This window comes from Sardina pilchardus, chromosome 20, assembly GCF_963854185.1.
Source record: "Sardina pilchardus chromosome 20, fSarPil1.1, whole genome shotgun sequence".
Taxonomy (NCBI): domain Eukaryota; kingdom Metazoa; phylum Chordata; class Actinopteri; order Clupeiformes; family Clupeidae; genus Sardina; species Sardina pilchardus.
This window is the reverse complement of record NC_085013.1, coordinates 3944968-3964967: the sequence shown is the minus strand read 5'-3', so window position 1 is coordinate 3964967 and position 20000 is coordinate 3944968. Positions and strand designations below refer to the sequence as shown.

At 44.7% G+C, this 20000-nt stretch overlaps 1 protein-coding gene across 8 annotated transcripts in view; it reads left to right on the top strand.

The window, feature by feature from the left end:
- Positions 1-20000, top strand: part of evla (Enah/Vasp-like a) — a 103176-nt gene that overhangs the window by 10231 nt on the left and 72945 nt on the right. For 5 of the 8 annotated variants that reach the window (XR_009936516.1, XM_062522868.1, XM_062522870.1 and 2 more), the window contains exons 2-4: positions 11148-11316; positions 11708-11885; positions 19365-19425. Coding sequence is in view for 7 of the 8 variants with exons in the window: in XM_062522868.1 (XP_062378852.1) it covers positions 11148-11316; positions 11708-11885; positions 19365-19425 (408 nt within the window). In the remaining variant the exon portion in view is untranslated. Of the gene's footprint in view, positions 1-11147; positions 11317-11707; positions 11886-13014; positions 13412-17851; positions 17934-19102; positions 19207-19364; positions 19426-20000 lie in introns of those variants that run through there. The other 3 variants (XM_062522871.1, XM_062522872.1, XM_062522873.1) reach the window with 3 other exon arrangements.

The following is a 20000-nucleotide window of genomic DNA, read 5'->3' as shown; positions in this document are numbered from 1 at the left end:
TAGCCTTTTATTCTATTTTGGGGGTTTTATAAGAATTGCAAAGTCACACACTGAGGAGCACGTCCAAATTGTATCCACCGCTGTCAGTAGAATGTCCTTATTAGGGTAGACTAGAGCACTTTGAGATGTCCAAACGAGCCCCCTATTCACGCACTAAAGCACATAGAGCAGTCATTTTCGGTCATCTCTATGTTGAAATCGCCAGGTTATTGAGAGGAGAAGTGCTTCAGGCTAGTTTGTGCCTCGCGGATGAATGCTCCTTTTATGAACACGGGTTTGTGTGAGTGTTTCGCTCTCCTGTTAGCTCTGAGCTCCCACAGCAGACATCTTTCACGGATCTATTATATAATTTCAGAAGCTCTTCATTAAATGCACTAACTACCATATTCAGCTTTCCATGTATCATTAACAATTGAACGCACTGGCATTAATTTAACAGTTCATGTTATGTAATTTTTACTTTTTTATTTTGAGGGGGTGTATTTCAACAGGCATTGCTCAGTTTTACTATTTTCATCTGAAAGAGTTGTAATCATAAACATATTTCAGTTGTGAATCAGTTATGTGGTATTGCCGATTATGCTGCATTGAAAGACTAACTTCACTTCCTGGTAAATAGCAAGTGTTTTTTTAGGTCAGTATGTAGTAAGTGCATTTCATCCACTGGAATGAGATACCACAGATCCATAGGGAGAACCTCAGTGGTGTTATGGAGTGCAATCTTCCTCTCTCTCTCTCTCTCTCTCTCTCTCTATCTCTATCTATCTCAACTACTCTCCCTCCCTTTCTGTCTCATCCTCTCTCTCTCTCTCTCTTCTCTCTCCTTCTCCCTCTCTCTCTCTATCACCCATGTTCCTCCTCCTCTCTCTCCCCATCTCTGCATCAGTCGGATGGAAGACCCCCTCTGCAAAAGCAGAAACCTCTAGCTAAGCACATAAGCAGTGCACATTCATTGAGAAGCAAGAAAATGCCATTAGTGTGTCTCTCCCCTATCTCTCTCTCCCCCATTGCACTTTGCACTCTCACTCTTATCTCTTTCTTACCCTCCCCTTGCAGGTTTATCCATCCACACATCCATCCATTTCCCTGTGGTTTAAATGTTACAATAGGATTGGGGAGGGGGGGGGGGGGGTCCAGATGTAACCTCAAGCAGGATAGTTAAGTGCTGGGCCTGCCGGCCCATGTGACGCTTAGGGATGGACTTAACGTGGCAGATTAAAATGTTATTGTTGTGGTGATGGTGATAGAGGCTACCAGCACAGTGGTGATTTCATAGATTCCATTTGCATCATTATGTATGCTGGTGATATAATGATGTGTAACGTTAATTTGGATGAATTCAGACCTGTGCTGCTCGTCTTTCTGTTATGTATTGTTCACATTTTGGAATGAATGGATTTAAAGGTCTTAGAGATTTCTGTTTTGGTGTAATTTATTTCCAATTCTGTAATTGTTTCTCTTGTTCTGGTGAGTGGTCAGTGTTCAGTTCAACGTTTAAAAAGAAATAAAATCCTTGATCTCTCTGAAACCCAGTATCCATAAAGTATTATAGAAAAAAGACTCATAAAGCTTAATGGTTTCGGTTACAGTAATTAGCAGATGCTTTTGTCCAAAGCGACATACAAATAACAACAATGCAATAGTTACATTTAACAATGCAAAAGTTGATAATAAAGTCAGAGAATAGCTATAAACAGCAATGTAAATTCAATCAAGAGCTTATGAAAATGATTAAATTCTATAATAGCCTATACAAACCATAATGCATAACAAACGCTTAATAAACTAAGTGCGTGTTGAACAGATATGCCCTCTTGAAAGACCCAAAACTATCACAGGAACGGAGAGCAACTCATTCCACCAACAAGGAAACATTTGAATGAAGTCTTTATAATGCCTAATAATGATTGGCATATGCAAGTAGAGAGGGAGATGGGGAGAGAGAGAGAGAGAGAGAGAGAGAGAGAGAGAGAGAGAAAGAAAGAGAGCTGTAGCGCATACAGTTAGCTTCCACTATAATCAATGGACGTATTAGCTACACCAGACGGGATAGTGGCACGTACATTAGAAAAAAATAGTTTGGTCGTCTACGTTTAAGTTGCACGCCCAGAGTACCTTCCCTGTAAATCACTTTCCTGTTAAAGGTAACACTTACAAACACTTCCTATGTTTCCACACAGCCTTGGGACTTACACCCACCTTTCAATCAGACTCTGATCCTAGATTGGAGCTCTGCTAAATTAGAGCCTGGTTAATTTAGACTTAACTTTACGGCAGGAGTTAATGACCTTCCTGGAAGCCTTTACTTTACCATAATCCTCCGCCTGTTCTGACACCCCCTCCTCTCTCTCTCTCTTTCTCTCTCTTTCTCTCTCTCTCTCTCTCTCTCTCTCTCTCCTCCTCCTCTGATCTTTACTCCACCAAAATGATTACTGGACGAGGCACTTCAAATAGAAAAAAACAGCTCTCGCCCGTACAGTATATTCAGTCTCTGGTCTCAGCTTGCCCCTGCTATGCTTCTAATAACAGGGGACTTTCATCGTTTTTCCCCCCCCTTTTTCCAGAATTCATCATACATACTGTTGTTAACATCCGTGTTTGTGCTTGAGGTTAAATATATCCTCCCCCTTAATTTGGAGTCTGTTTTAGTTTACAACTAGCATCATCTCATATTTGTGGGGATGCATTTTTATGGCATTTTAATCCGTGCTACTGAAATGTACCAATTGTACCTAAATGCCATGAGTCATGACTGCTGGGTTTGTTCAGTTCATGCCAAATTTACTCACACAAGGATGGTCAGGATCTGAAAATCGGGCTTGTTCTACAGTTGGCTTGTACAGTTGAAATGAGTCGGGTCGTGCAGTTGAAATGACTGATCCTTTGGCTCCTGTGCATTGGCAAGGTCTCCCTGGCATGTCTCCCAATGACTCTTGAAGTGAAAGAGATGGGAAGAGAAACCAGTGATTATCAACGTGTAGTGCAACCGCACGAGTGGCAGAGCATGGCCCTTCAGCCTCACTCACTCTGCCTTTGGCAAGTGGCTGTAAATCAGAGGGTGGCTGTGGGGGAGATAAGACTTGCTGGTGGACCCAGCCTTAATCATCTATGGAGGACAAGAGGGTCATTCCACGCCAAATCAACCAGAGCCCACGCACTTGCGTCTCAAAAAAATCTGAAAAAAATACCATGTGTGCCTATGTTACCCAGGAGACACTCTGTAAAATGTTTTTGTGCTAAGATCAATACTTTTCAAGTAACAGCCAGTTTTACAGGGGGAGGGGGGTGTCAAATTTGTTCTGCCTCTTTTTTTTGTCAAAGTTCACAAGCTCATTGCTCAAGAACTAGAATCTGTAGGAGGCTCAAATTTTGCAGGCTGGTGCATAAATAGAAATAGTATGCAGTAAAATCACCACGAGTAGTCTGGATGATCCTGCATGGTCATAGCAGTCCCTCAAAGTTGATCAAAATTTTATTGGAGTTTTTGGCTGGGTTCTGTTTAGGCCTTCAGAAGACACATTTTTACTCAACATAGACTCTTGGGGTTTTTTTCTTATTGAGATAAGTAGAAACACTCTCCGAAAAAGCAATGAAGAGAAAAGAAAATCCATCAGGGACTGAACAGCAGACCTCACAAGTTTGAAAAATAAATTTGGATCTCATATTCAGAGCACCCTAACACCTTGTGGGAATATACAAAGATTTTTTAAATATTTTTTTCTATAATCTGCATTACCTCTTCTTTTTAAAAACACCAATTTGACTTGTCTTATGCAAATCTTTCTTTTTCATTTCCCACCCTGAACAAGGGCAAAATGCACCATAGAGATCTATTGAGAGATTTGTTTTGTATAGAGTAACCACTAGGTGCCACTAAAATCACTGAATCACTGAAATTGCCGGGTGGGGACAAAACCTATTGATCTCAATGGTGCATTTTGTCCATGTTTAGGGTGGAAAATGAAAAAGAAAGATTCGCATAAGACAAGTCAAATTAGTGTTTTTAAAAAGAAGAGGTAATGCAGATTAACGAAAAATATATAAAAAAAATCTTTGTATATTCCCACAAGGTGTTAGGGTGCTCTGAATATGAGATCCAAAATTATTTTTCAAACTTGTGAGGTCTGCTGTTCAGTCCCTGATGGATTTTCTTTTCTCTTTATTGCTCTTTCGGAGAGTGTTTCTACTGATCTCAATAAGAGAAACAAAATCAAGAGCCTATGTTGAGTAAAAATATGTCTTCTGTAAGCCTAAACAGAGCCCAGCCAAGAACTCCAATAAAATTTGTATCAACTTTGAGGGACTGCTATGACCATGCAGGATCATCCAGACTACTCGTGGTGACTTTACTGCATACTATTCCTATTTATGCACCAGCCTGCCAAATTTGAGCCTCCTACAGATTCTAGTTCTTGAGCAATGAGCTTGTGAACTTTGACAAAAAAAAGAGGCAGAACAAATTTGACACCCCCCTCCCCCTGTAAAACTGGCTGTTACTTGAAAAGTATTGATCTTAGCACAAAAACATTTTACAGAGTGTCTCCTGGGTAACATAGGCACTCATGGTATTTTTTTCAGATTTTTTTGAGACGCAAGTGCGTGGGCTCTGGTTGATTTGGCGTGGAATGACCCAAGATCGAGCCACAGTGGAGAGTGTGTGTATGTGGTGGGTGTGTGTGTGGTGTGTGAGGTGTGTGAGAGAGAGAAAGAAAGATAGAAAAGTGGTGATGGTGATGACTTGGGGGGTGGGGGGGTGGGAGAAGGGGGCCATGTGAGGTGAAAGACAGCTACTTTTAGAAGCGCGAACTAATGAAGACAGAGATGCATTCGAAACAAAAGAGGCAAACGTGAGAGCGCGACAGTGGAATGAAAACGAAATAGAACGATGAGATGTATATGATGCAGAAATGAGTGCAGAGCTTGCAGAGCAACCACGGAGGCTCCCACCTCAGGCGCCTCTATATTTCAGACCCACCGAGAGTGAATACCATGCACAAGGGGCAGCCAGAACAGGGGCTAGTTTGGTCTACCTCATTCGTCTGTCTCAAAACACAAATCTGCGCTGCTAAGCCCGCTCAACGGAAAATGTCTCAAAACACAAATGCCTGCTTTTTTACTACAACTCTCATTAACATTGACATTATACAACCGCAGTGCTTAAATATACTTTGCACACATGTGGTGCGCGAATATATTTGGTGGTGGAGTGTATTTGACCCCGAGGAAGTAGCCTCAGATAGCCACTGATCCCTGTAACTGCGTGTAAGTGGGTGAAAGGGCCTTGGTGGTCAATAAACTGCCCACTAAGCAGCCGGACCATGTGCTGCAGTCGGACACTGAGGTGAGTCTTGCTTGTTCATGGACATTCTACTGACCCCATGCCACTACAAACAATCAGACAGGCGAACAAAGGCATTTGTCCCTGGCGTCCGTCAACCTATAGCGCTACACGCACTGTTTTTTTTTTCTATTGCCATAGCAACCTAGGTGCTGCTTGCCGGCAGTACACCATGGAACTGTGGAACTGACTGACTGCATTTAAGTTGTTTATCTAGCTAACTTACAGGCACACAAACTCACGTATCAATACACCGGTTCAGCTCGTATCTGTGATATTTTAGGTGTTTCAAAAATAGGCCTTTCAACAGAAGTGGGACTTGGAAATTAAGGATGCAAGATTGAGTGGGTTGAGTGTGTGTGTGTGTGTGTTTGTTTGTGCGTGCGTATGTGTGTGTGTGTGCATGTGCGTGTGTGTGTGTGTGTGTGTGTGTGTGTGTGTGTGTGTGTGTGTGTGTGTATGCAATCATGTGCAATCATGTGCAATCATGTGTATGTGCATGTGTGGGTTTCTGCATGTGTTTCTGCCTGCCATAAAATGTATAGTGTAGGGAAAGGGAAGGGAAATGAATCTAAAGTGTTCATTTCCCTTCAGTTTTAAGTGTGTGTGTGTGTGTGTGTGTGTGTGTGTGTGTGTGTGTGTGTGTGTGTGTGTGTGTGTGCGTGTGCGTGTAGTTAACCTGGTCAATATATTTAGACCAGGTCACCTCTTCAACCCCTGATTGTCTATCAGGATGTACTGACACAAGCTCAGCCTCGTTCAATCTTTAACTCCAGCCCCCCAACCCTGTCACACTCAGTGATAAAAAGCACTCAACTAATAGAGTTATGGCTGGAAGGTTGTGAGAGAAAGAGAGAGAGAGAGAGAGAGATAGATTGAAAGAAAGAGAGAGAGAGAGATTGAAAGAAAGAGAGAGAGAGAGAGTGTCCCTGCCCTCCTATAGTCGTATTTAAAAGAGAGATGCATTGAGCTTGAATGGATGATGGACCAAATGACTTGTGTGGCTCAGTCAGACCTGTGTTACTACAATATGGCCTCCTTTATCATGCTTTGCCCATGAGGTTGATCTTACACAGTAATGCACTTTGAGGTTGTGGTCTCTCTCACTCTTTCTCTCTCTCTCTCTCTCTCTCTCTCTCTCTCTCTCTCTCTCTCTCTCTCTCTCTCTCTCTATCCCTCTCTTTCTCTCTGTTTCTATGCCTTCCCAGCTAGGTGAAAAGAGCATATTCAGGAACAGTCACTGGAGGCGGCCATTACGTCAACCCCAGCCTTATGGGCTACTGGGCCAGTCTTTAGAAATTATCTTAATGGATTCAGCCATTTTTTTTCTTTATTTTTTTCTGCCACATGAGTGATCACAGTGTTGATTTATTTAACGCTTCCATCCTTCACGGTTCTCTAGATTCATTTACAAGTGGAATTGTTCCGATCCATTCATTGGCTCAGACAGAGAAGCATGGTATATACAGGCATTGCCTATACTTATGAATTTGTGCCATCGGAGCAAGGCTTTACTGCATGCCGTTTGACTTGGAGCATGCTGTTTAAAATGCACATTGTGCCTGCAACGGTTTTGCACTGCAAAGGGTTGAGCAGGTGTGACCTTTAAGGCTTCAGCCACATGCTGGAGCAAGGCCATTTATAGGTGTTAACCTCATTGTTCGGGTGAAGAGAAGAGACCAAAACATGATTTTAAATAGCATGTCAGTGCAAAAACACAAGCAGACAATGTAGACTGCAAGTGGAAAGTGAATGCATGACTGCAGAGATAGCTAGCCCATTATAAGCTAAATTTAGTAAGGCAATAATTGGACTGTAGATGTACTGTAAAAGACTGTAAAAATGTGATTTAATCAGATGAAAGGTGTTAACGTGTTAGTAATATAAATGTCACAACATGTCACTCCAGGTTTACCTTCAGGTTTAATTCAAAGATGTAGACCAAGTCAGATGAAGCTACACAGAATTACTCCGACTAATATGTTGCCATGTATAAACAGAGTCACATTTAGCAAGTATAATGCTAATCTTTGGAGAGACTGAAATTATGTGATTCTGCTCAAAAGGCATTTTGCAGAGCAGTGAATAATCAAAAGGTCATGCCGTTAGGCTACTTCCCATGTGACAACATTTCCATAGCGTTCCCTACATTTCAGATTGCCCTCTTTTGCACACCGCTCCAGTCCACTGATGTCACTTCCTATTGCCCTCAACCATGACCCCAGAAGAAAAATAGTTGCCGAAATCATGCAGAAATCATGCGATGATGATGATCTCCTCATTGTTTGTTCGCATGGCCAAATTCAGCATAAAATTATGTGCAGCTAGATACCATTTGTTCCACTTCCTGCACATTGCTCCATCTGCAAGAGGGTGCTAGCTGAAATAAAATGCACTGTTATATCACTTCTGTCTGTTATGAGAATACTGGGGCATAGCAAGGCGTTGTGTTGTTAGTTTTGCTCAGGATTGATCAGTCTCTTCCTCAACACCCTTTCAGTTGCTCAAGTTTCCACATGCTAGTGACTAGGCTCCATGCGAACTGTCAGGAGGAATTTGGCCTCCTCCCTCCACCAAAATATTTGGTTAATTTGTATTTGGAGAGACGGCATGTTGTTTTATTTATGGGTTGGCTCGTGGAAAGTGCTCGTGCATTTTTAAAGGCCAAGTCTAGTATGAGGACTGATGGAGCTCGGCTCTACAGCAAACTGAGAGACCACAAACTGGTGCAGTAGCAGCCTTTTCTCTCACAGCACCAGCAGGGATCACCTTTTCATGATCAGTGAACCATATACACGATTTGTTTTTTATTTGAAACATCTATTTTGTATTCAGTTTTTGTGCATTTTTTCTTGATAAATTCTCCTCTTGTTAAACTTTCCTGCTTTTCTGCTTATATCCGTATTGCTCCGTGACTCATCCCTCCCTGTCACCCTAGGACCTAAACACATTTACGGACACATACGACCTCCCCACCCTAAATAGCTTTTGTACACACCATCATGTGCCGCATATCAATATGCGCCAGATGCCATCAACAGTGAGAGGCAGAGAGAATCAGGCAGAATGCGGTTGATACCTGGCCCCCCCTTGTGCGACTGCTCTAGCTGTTGAGAGACCAAGAGATGAGGGTTGACAGAGGTGCAGATGTTGGGATGGGATCTGTCAAACTCTGTCATGCTCACTCCGTTCTCCCTTCGCCGTGGCCCGACACCTGGATCTCGTGGCTCAACTTGTCTACTCTGTTATATCGGCATTCATACTAGTTGGTTGTGGTGGCCTGGTTTGTCCCTTTGGTTTGTCTAGCCAAGGCTGCTGTGACTGCAAAGTGTTGTAGTTTCTGCTATTACCTAGTGTAAGATGCCAGCTGTATTTATAACACAACAACATGCTTGGTTACAGAGGTCATATGAGCACACTACTATTTTGATGGTGGTGTCGCATGCAATGCAGAAGCAGAGCATACAATGTTGCTATTAATGCACGTCCTGCCACACGTACTAGTGGATGTGTAAGAAGAGTGGGTGCAGATCAAAGATGCAAGATTGTGTGGGGCAGTGATGTACACACACACACACACACACACACACACACACACACACTTAAACTTAAATGGGAAGTAAAGCCACTGCTGCTTTGAATAAATATTATACAAACATTACAAAACTAAGTGTTTTATGAAAAGAGGAAAGACTTTGAAGCAAATCTTTTTCAAGTACATTTGATTTTACTATACACCTTAAAAGATAAGATTTAAGATCACTGCTGTTTTCCAGACATGTTGTCAGGGCAAGAGGGACAGAGTGAACGTCGAACGAATATGTTGAGCTCACATTCAAGTGAAAGCAATCAACGAATCATATTCCTTTGTTTTGTCCTCAGCTTTGATATCTTAATGACGGCATTGCCCCATGCTATGTCATAGAGTGTCACATTGCCTGTGCTCTCTCTATGCTTCCTCTTTGAGCAGAGAGTGTGGTGTTAGAGGGATAACTCACCGTGAGTATACCATTGACACTCAGCACCCAACCACTGGGCTGATATCATACTCTGTACAAAGATTCACTGTGTTTTTTACACAACAGCCAGATGTAATGTCAACCAAAAGGTATGTTAGCATTCATATGCTACAGCAATGATATTTTTCTAGTGTCATTCAAGGTGGAATGTAGTTGTTGACAGTTACTAGTGATACACTAATACTAGTGAGTAGTTTGGCTCTTACTCAGCTACTTTTCTGTACTGTTTTGAAGGTTTTACTGTCAAATTATTGAAGTTACTGTTTCTTTCATAGGTGTTAACATTGTCCAGGCTATTTGCAGTTTGAACCAAAGTTAAAAGTTGTTTGTTGTTTTCTTAGAAAGGAGTCTTGTTGAAGTAAGTGAAGAGGGTGTGGTGTTTTTGTTGGTTTCTGTGGTGAGGAGGAGTATTCTGGGGTGTGTGTGTGTGTGTGTGTGGGGAGGTGCTTTGCTTAAATTCATTCCTTGGGGTCTCGGGACTGCAGCATGATTGCGGGTTTCAGACAGTTCAATCTCTAATTCTCGACTGCAAGAGAGCGGCGAGCATCTGTGAGCGCATCTGGCCCTGAGCTATGAGCTACAGAGTTGAGCTCGGGATCTGAGAGTTAGGACACTCCCACCCCCCTGCGTGGGAAAGACATTGCCAATGTGCCATGGCAGATGAATGAATGGACAGTGAAGAACGATTGGGAGAAATAATTAGAGGCTGAGAATTTCGTCTGACACGTGAAGGTTTTATTGGTTCAAGCATGCCAGCTTGTGTGTCAGTGTGACAGCAGAGGAGGAAAAAGATTAATCAAATTGGCCATCAAACAGATTTCTGAATGAAATGATTTGGTCATATGTATGGTTTAGTTTATTTGCTATTCAAATCTTTGTTTGGTGAATCATTCATCATTTTAGCACAACATCCATTATGTGCCAGAACTCTCACCATGCACCATCTTGAGGTGGAGAATGAGGGAATGAATGAACCAATTTCACTGGTGGGTTATTAGGGGGGCAGATTGAATGGGCCAGGCTGGGAATTTAGCCAGGACACTGGGGAACCCGCTGCTCTCTGCGATAAGTGCCATGGCATCTTTTGACCACAGGGAGTCAAGATCTAGCTTTAACGTCTCATCCGAAAAGACGGCATCTCCAATGGCACAGTCCCCGCCACTGCACTGGGACATTATAAATGAGATAAATTGGGTAAATTAGATGGCTCGCTTAACATGTTTTTGAACTGTGATTATATAAAGAAGGGCAGGAACTCTCTACCTGTAATTAAATTCCTGTGTTTCAACAGCCTATCTGCAGGCATCTGTCCCAGAAGACCTCTCTCTCTCTCTGAATGTGTCTTGCTTCATGCCTGATCATTTTTTTATTATTATTATTTTGTTTTGCTACTCATTTATTTGTTATTATTTATTTTAAATGTACTGTGTCTTTTTAGGCACTATGTTACATTCATCTAGCTCATTCTGTTCTGACCGTTTCCAAACATCGACATTTGTGGCGTTTGCCACAGCGAACACACAGTGGCACATTTCAGTCTAGACATTCACTCTCGGCTTCTCTGTGGTCCACACTTCCCATGTGCCAGTTAAGTGAGTTACTGCTGTCGAACTTATCAGCATTTGGGAGTGTAGTTACATCTGAGTAGTTACACTTAGTATCATGGACACCCCTTGATCCCTCAATAACCCTGATATATGAACATGTCATCTACGTATAGTGTTTCACACTGACAGAGTGCCTGACCCTTAACCTTTGGCCTGACAGTTGTTGTTTTTTTGGCTCCACAGTGAACAGAGTATCTGCCAAGCCCGGGCTTCGGTCATGGTGTACGACGACACCAGCAAGAAGTGGGTCCCCATCAAGCCGGGGCAACAGGGCTTCAGCCGCATCAACATCTACCACAACACTGCCAACAACACCTTCCGTGTGGTGGGGGTCAAGCTTCAGGACCAGCAGGTGAGACAAACACATATGCGCACATACACACACACGCACACACACACACACACATGCACATGGGCATACATAGTGTATATTAACTACTCACAGACACATATACATTACACGATTCATTCACATATTGATATAGCCTACACACTCTGTTACGTGTCAACCCTCATTTCATGAATTAGGAAATCGTGGAGTTATCGAGTAAATCTAAGTTTAGCGTTCTCACTAATTCTCGCTCTCTGTTCCCGTTTTCCTCCCCCGTCTTTCTGTGCCATCCTACACGTTTCCCTCTTCCGCTCGGTCTTCCACATTGCTCTCTGTTCCTCTTTTATACTTTCTAATCCTCTCTTATTCTTCTTTTTCTTCTTCTGTCTGTTCTTTGTCGTCTTTCTATCAGGTTGTCATAAACTACTCCATCGTGAAAGGTCTCAAATACAACCAGGCCACGCCGACCTTCCACCAGTGGCGCGATGCCCGGCAGGTGTACGGCCTCAACTTCGCCAGCAAGGAGGAGGCCACCACCTTCTCCAACGCCATGCTCTTCGCCCTCAACGTCCTGAGCTCGCAGGAGGCTGGTAAGTTCAGTGGAAAACTCGCCTTCCCCTCGAACCACTTTGGAATACTGCCTCTCCTCCTCGCTCCACTCTTGCCCCCTCTTCTTGCCCTGTCAGATGGGAAATGATTTGCCCGAAAATAGGCACATCAGTATTCAAATGAGCCAGGCCCAGGGGGGGCCTCTTGTTTGGCCTGCCTGTCATGAGCTGAGTTGTTGGGGCTTTTTGCTCATCGGCTCAGCTTGGCTGGGTCTGCTTCCCTTCACTGCTTCGCCCTCGTCTCAGTGAGTTCCTACCCTGAGGTTTTTTTTTCCGTTAGAATTCTAAAGCTGTGCAGCTCAGTGAAGCGTGCCCTGCAGGTGAGTGCATGTGCGTGAGGTTTTGTGGTGGTGATCGGGACTCCCCTGGTTAATACTTCCCTCTACTGGTGACTTGGCCGTCATGAGCGAACCATGTGGGGGGGAAAGAGGTGGATGCTGCGATCAGTGTGGCATTAAATATCTCGTGTGGTCTGTGTGAGGTCGTCTGTCTGAGGCTGTCAAAACTTGCATTGAAAGAATGAAGGAGGCGTTTGTAATGAAATTTAAATTGCACACTGTCACTCAGTTTTCTGGGCAATTAAATAAGTAAATGGGGCATTAACATTTTCACCACACAATTTTCTGACCTTTAAAAAGGATCAGTAAAGCTAAAATTGCATTCAATTAAATGTTACAACAGTTCACTTTGAGGCTACGGTCCTGTTAGTTTCTTCTGAACACCCTGGGGTGTTACGTGTAAAGTTCTGCCATAAGAAATATCTGTGGAGGTTCCTCTTTAAGATTTCTGTAAGTGTCAAGCCCTCCCTTCGTCTGTGGACTGTGAGCGGGACAGACATGCCTGTCACATGCCATCCTCGGGGTGCTACTCCTTTATGCTCGTTCAAATGTGGCTCTTGGTGAAGAAATGGCACAGGGGCTTCTCTGGTTACAGATTGCTGCTACTTATAAGTGTTTTTCAGAGGGCTCTGGTGACAGCCCACTTTTTTCCAGGCACGCCATTGGTTTAGGGCCCTGCTAAAATATCTCTGGAGTCTGACTGTCTTAGACTGCCTATCTCTGCCCCCCGCGTGCTAGCTCGGGGGGTGATCCTTTTTTTGGAGGGAATTGGGGGTGACGCCACCGCTAATGTGTGTGCAGTGGAGGGGTCGTCGTCGTCATGCAAACAAGAGGTCGTTCTGCCCCGGAGGAGTGCAAGGTCCCACCTGCCTGCTGCGTTCTCGTTCACGTACCTGTGACCTGACCTCACCAGACCAAAACAGAGAAACCAAAAATAAAAGGAAAAATAACATACCATCTGGTTTAAGCCAGCTCTGGTCTTATTTTCTTTTGCGGTCGCCCAGACTTCTGTCCCCCGACTGAAAATAACAGAGACGTAAGAGAAGGGGGGTGTTTTTTCGAGCTGGGATATAGGAGCTGGAGGTTTAAACAGTGGAGGTGCGATGTTTCGACCAGAGTTCTCCCCGAGGTTGATGCGGCGGGTCAGTTCTGCAGTCATAACACTAAGCAGTAAGTTATTTGTTTGGATGAGGACGGCTGGGAAAGGGGAGGGGGGTGGGGTGGTATCAGCTAATTTGATGCATGATGCATGCAGGCATGAAGGCCAGGAGTCGGTCACCCCCACCACACCCATTTGACAGTATTGCATGGTGTTTACAATGCCAGTACAAGGCCCATTGGCACTATTGTTGCCACTATAAATGGGAGATGATGTTCTGGAAAGCCAGAATGTGTTTTTTAAATGAGTGGGAATGGGATGGGGCCGGTGGGGGTGGGGGATGTGTGGGGATAGGGGGGGGGGGGTTGTTGATGGTGCCCTTGTTGTGATATCAACCTTCTGTGTGATTGGATGATGAAAATGACAGACTTGTGCTGGGTTGAGGCGTGTTTCTTTGTGTTCCGTCTACCCTGTTCCGTGTTGTTTTTGCAAGTGGGTTGGTCAGTGTAATGTCAGTGATTATGCAGTGACATTAGACACATCTTCTGACTCTTCAACGACTCTCAACAATACAATTTTTAAGTTGTTTTGTTTCTGTATTGTGGGCAGTTTTGTTTATAATGCGGCCAGCTCTGTGAATTATCACCCAGGAGTAATAAAAAGCTTGTTGCGTAAGACGAATGGAGCGAGCTTTATGGCTCAAGATTCTCTCTTGACGCCGACATCACAAGGCCTCTCTCTGCGGGACGTTAACTCTTTCCATGGCAACAGGCACCCTACACCGTCACCCAACCCCTTTCCACGCACACCCAGATGTGTTTGTCTGTCGTTGAGTCAGGAAAAAGGTCCCTGGATTGGTTGGTTGACATGAGCTTGTTTATCTTATTTCTTTGCTCTAACATGATGACACTGTTATGCACACTACACAGAGTGTGTATTTTGCTGTGGTTATTGGCATTGAATATGACACACAGGTTTTTCTCCATTCTGGAGAGTCACGTGTAAGATGCATCGTGCCAAAACAGGGTTCCTGTTTCAATTAAATCATAAATGTCGGAAATGAGGTGAGGTGCTGGAACGGTAGCCACGGCACGATTTGGCTCGGTAGTGCTTACACTACAGCTGTTCCCCGACAATGACACACTGGCTCTCCGGAGCCACATATTCACACGCCTGTGAACAGCAGTAGGGACTGCTGGATGGCTGTCTGGCTAACATCCCATGCTATCACACACACACACACCAGTGACACCACCCAAAAATGAAACCCCACCCCCACACCCCATCCACCCACCAATTGACACACACGTTAGCACTCCCTGTAGCTGCACAGCCGTGAAGATTACTGTCACTTAGCACAAGAGAGAGAGGACCAATGTTCGCATGGTGACCGATTGGCGGTATGTTTAAACAAACTCTGTTGGCGCTGTGCTGTGGACAATCCTAATAGGACAGTCTGGTCTTGACAGTGTTTGACAGTGACACTAAAATGGTTGTGCTCAGGGCGGGCTGGTGTGTGTGTGTGTGTGTGTGTGTGTGTGTGTGTGTGTGTGTGTGTGTGTGTGTGTGTGTGTGTGTGTGTGTGTGTGTGTGTGTGTGTGTGTGTGTGTGTGTGTGTGTGTGTGTGTGTGTGTGTGTGTGACGGTGGGTAGGGAAACATGGGGGAAGGGGGGTGGGGTACCTCGATGAGTGATACCCATTTCCCAAAGTGTAATTGCCCTGATGACAGTGCTACAAGGCTAGGGGCTTAGCATGTCAGACACAAGGGGAGCCTTTATTTCTAGTGGCTGTTTGTAATCACAGGGTATTGCTCAGGCGCACTGAAATAACCCCAAACATTTCATTTTCCACTGTCGGATGATGTTACGAAATGGCTGTTTGCAATGTTTCCAAGAGTGTTCCCAGGAGTGCAAAGTCATGTCATTCAAACAAAAACACTCCTGTTCATCTCGTCTAGTCAGTCTGCTCAGGTATCACCACAAATAAGAGCTGTCGTGTCCATCAGCTGCACCTTACACCGATCTGGCTCGAGACCAGATCTGCTGGATGTGGGCCTGCTCTGGGCCAGATTTGGACCACAACTCAACCACCGGAGAAGTGAAACCTTTGGTTGGCATTGAAATAATGAGAAAATGAATAAGACACGAGGAAATCAACTGGGCCAGCGAGAGCTCCAGACCTCTGAGGAGAGAGGCCAAGAGTAAAAGTGTCCATATAAAGATGCTTTATGCCTCTGCGTGCCTGCAGCCACCCAAACGGAAATAACACCCAGAGGTGTTCTAGTGTTACAGCCGTCGCTCTCGTTTATTGGCTGGTATTTTGATAGGTAATATGTATTCTCCCCGATGACCCTTTTAATAGAACACTTAGAATAGTGCACCTCCGCTAACAGGCAGGGGCCAGAGGGGGCTTTCCCCCCATTGTGACATAGAGCTGTGAAGTGATCCTTTTCTGTCATGTTCTGTTGACACCAGTTCCATTTCTTAAACTTTGAGAGCAGTTAAAGTAGGTGGCTATTCCTCTGACTGAAACATGGCAGATCTTGTATTCATCCATTTCTCAAGGGTTCAAATGACAGCAGTTCCATGTCTTACTTGCCCTTTAAGACCATTTGAAGCAGGTGACTGCTCCCCAGAATGAACCTGGGAGATCTTATATCCATCTATTTCTCACTTTCCCCACAAGTCCCATTTTCGTACCTTTTTAAATTCATTTGTAAGACCTGATCTGCTGCGTGTGTGTGTGAGTGTGCATGTGTGTGAGTGAGAGAGAGAGAGAGATAGAGATTGTGTGTGTGTGTGTGTGTGTGTGTGTACTGTAGCTTTGCTCAAAGAGGCCCCAGCAGGATGATTGGGTGTGTCCATGTGGCCCTCCCATGATGATTGCTGGGGTGTTATCAAGCCCGGACAGCCTGGAGTAATGAAGAGCTACTATGGAGGTCTTTCATAGTCAGTATGGGGCTTATGGATAGCCAGAGGGTAGGGGCAGAGCGTCCCCGCTCAAGCCTGATCCACCCCAAGACAGAGGCGACGATGTTGATGTTGATGGTGATGATGGTGATGATGGTGATGATGGAGGTGCCCCTGGCAGGAAAGCAATCTCACGAGCAACTTCTCACCGTCCCTCTGACACGACTGTGCAGCTCTGCACGGCTGCACGCCCCAGCTCACATGCTATTTGAGGAAGCACTCTGTGGCAGCACCCCCTGGTTAGCGTGATGGTTGAGGAGAGATGCAGGGGTGGCATGAGACAGGAAAAGTTGCGTCTTTAAATAATCAGATGATCAGATTGTCTTTGTTATGACCAAAGTAATGTAGGGCCCAGTGGTGTAGTCTACGTGATACGCAGGACTACGCAGTATGCCCCACTTAAAAAGCATCGCCATCTCAGTATGCCCTCTTAAAAAGCATCACCATCTCAGTATGCCCACTTAAAAAGCATCACCATCTCAGTACACCCACTTAAAAAGCATCACCATCTCAGTATGCCCACTTAAAAAGCATCACCATCTCAGTATGCCCACTTAAAAAGCATCACCATCTCAGTATACCCACTTAAAAAGCATCACCATCTCAGTATGCCCACTTAAAAAGCATCACCATCTCAGTACACCCACTTAAAAAGCATCACCATCTCAGTATGCCCACTTAAAAAGCATCACCATCGCAGTATACCCACTTAAAAAGCATCACCATCTCAGTACACCCACTTAAAAAGCATCACCATCTCGGTATACCCATTTAAAAAGCATCACCATCTCAGTATACCCACTTAAAATAGGCTAAGGCTAAGGATAGGTATTAACATTTGGTTAATACTATCTGCCACTATCTCGCCTCCATCACAGTCTACCCACTTCAGCTAACTAGACGACACCACTGGTAGTGCCAATGAACGCACACACACCCCATAAACAAATCTATGGGCCTTCGTGCTTTTTCTCCTTTTCTGGGATGAGGGAGATAATAGTGTGAGTTTGCTGCTCCATGCAGCCCTACTTATTTGCAGTCGGGGCAATTGCGTAACATCGCCCCGAGTTGGTAATTGCTGTGCAGTTATTTCTATTCCTGACCAAATCAAAGGCATCCAGTGAACAGAGGAGGCTGTTTTGTGTTCATCTCCTCCCTGTTTGGTGTGTGTGTGCGTGTGCGTGTGCGTGTGCGTGTGCGTGTGTGTGTGTGTGTGTGTGTGTGTGTGTGTGTGTGTGTGTGTGTGTGTGTGTGTGTGTGTGTGTGCGTGTGTGTGCGCGTGTGTGTGCGCGTGTGTGTGCGCGTGTGTGTGCGCGTGTGTGTTCGTGTGTGTGTGTGTGTGTGTGTGTGTGTGAGAGAGAGAGTGTGTGTGTGTGTGTGTGTGTGTGTGTGTGTGTGAGAGAGAGTGTATGTGTGTGTGTGTGTGTGTGTGTGTGTGTGTGTGTGTGAGACTAGTAGCATTGGGCCGCTGGCTTTTTTTCTGGGCTTGGCTGGGAGGAGTCAGGAGGGCTGTGCGGTGTGTGTTTATTCTGGTCCTTGGCGGCTGCAAGTCGTGTTTCTCTGAGGTTTCCTGTCAAGATGCCTGTGGCTTTAATCACCAAGCTTTCATTAAAGAGAAAGTGTGGTAGGACTCTGCATGTATGTGTGTCCTTGTAGGCATTGTGTGTGTGAGTGTGTGTGTGTTTGTGAGTATGTGAGAGATCGAGGACAGAAAGAGCATGTTTTAGTTTGTGTGTGTGTGTGAGTGATTGTGTGAGTGAGTGATGCATGTGTGTTTGTGATTGTGTGAGAGCTCAAGGAGAGAGAGAGCGTGTTTGTGTGTGTGTGTCTGTGTGTGTGAGTGATTGTGTGAGTGAGTGGTGCCTGTGTGTTTGTGAGTGTGTGTGAGAGCTCAAGGAGAGAAAGAGAGCGTGTTTGTGCTTGTGTGTGTGTGTGTGTGTGTGTGTGTGTGAAAAGCAAAGAAAGCTAGATCAGAAGGAAAACGCAGAAAGGAAAGGAGGACAGAGGTGTTTGGGCCTGACGCACACCTCTCTTCACTTGATTCTGTTTCCTGTTCTTGATCGTTCTCTCTGCAGTGCCGCTTGCGTGCAGCATAAGCTCCCCTGTCTCCGGACGGCTAAGCTCTGCATGCAGAATTAATTCATTTCAAGGAATAGTCCCTGACACTAAGCCAGACTTCTCTATTTAAGGCAATAGAAAGCAACTCTGAAAAGGCAGGCTTTTGTGTTCGCCTCTCTCGTGACTCTACAGCAGACACTTACTTGCTGATATCTTCGAGACGTGACTAAAGTCTCAGTGTTGATGATGAGTACAAACTGTATTTCTGATTTAGGTGTGTGCATTATTTAACACTCTGTAAAGCGCCATGAGACATGTGTAATGTTTTGGCGCTCTATAAGTGATATTAAATTGAAATTGAAATTATTTAAAGACAAAAAGATTAAGATGGGTATGGAAGATGACTTTGGCATGACACATAGTATAGTGGGATGGGATGAGATGAGATGTTGGTGAGACCGGGTAATGAGACCACCAGAACTGTCAGCCCACACTGATAAACAAGTCTGGCACGAAAAGGTCTGTCTGGTAGAGAGAGAGGGAGAGGGAGAGGGAGAGGGAGAGAGAGAGAGAGAGAGAGAGAGAGAGAGAGAGAGAGAGAAAGAGAAGGAGAGAGGTAGAGGCCCATAAGGTCTGTAACCTGAGAAATGTGTTTACAATTAACAGTGTCTGCCACTGTTCTAATAGCACTGCAGTAACACAGAGATTGTTTATGCATGATCACATGGGATGAAGCTGGAGGAGGCATACGGTATTAGACGGGCTTCGTCCTGAGCCGATGTACAGTACATGACAAGAGGACATGACGAGAGGTTCAAGCGATCTGGCGTGCAGAGGGGGTCGGTCACTCACTCACTCACTCAGTCACAGGGACGTTAAAGACTGGCTCCTGGTCGTAAATCCTTTGAGTACATGCCAGGACTACTGTACATTTGATGGGATTAAGCAAGTTGAAATGTAAAATAATGAACGCTCCTCTCTCTGCTGTCGTCTCCAGGTCCAGCGGCTGTGCATCGGCAGAACGGACCTGTCACGGATGACTCGGACGCTCAACGGAGGTAAAGACTCAGTGACTCTGTGTGTGTGTGTGTGTGTGTGTGTATCTGTTTGTTTATTTTTTGTTTGTTTGTGTGTGTGTGTGTGTGTGAGAGACAGAGAGAGTAAATTAATAATTAAGGCATCCGAAGAGTGGGGACTTTGTAAACTTGCGGCCCGCCTCCCAAAACACAGCTGTCTCTGTAGTGGCCAAAAGCTGCACAGAGGGCATCATGTTGCTCGGTGAAAAACAGGAAACGTGACAATTTACCCTGCAGATTATTTTCGTAACAGTGCCACCACAGCTGTTAAAAAAACTCAAAGATAAAGCTCAACTCAAAAATCACATATAAATGGGGGAGAAAAAAAAAACAGATCCCACCCATGCTTCTAATAATACAAAAACAGCCCCAAAACACAGATTAGCAGCAATTATCTCTGTAGCTTATTAGGGAGGCCTAAAAGATTAACATTTCGTTCTGTGACACCAATTTAAGTGGATTTAAGGAGTGACATTTGCTCCTGTAGAAGGCTGTCAGTCTTGGTGGACAGGAAGGCGTCGCACAGGCTTTTTCCAAAGATTACATTTGGAGAGTGA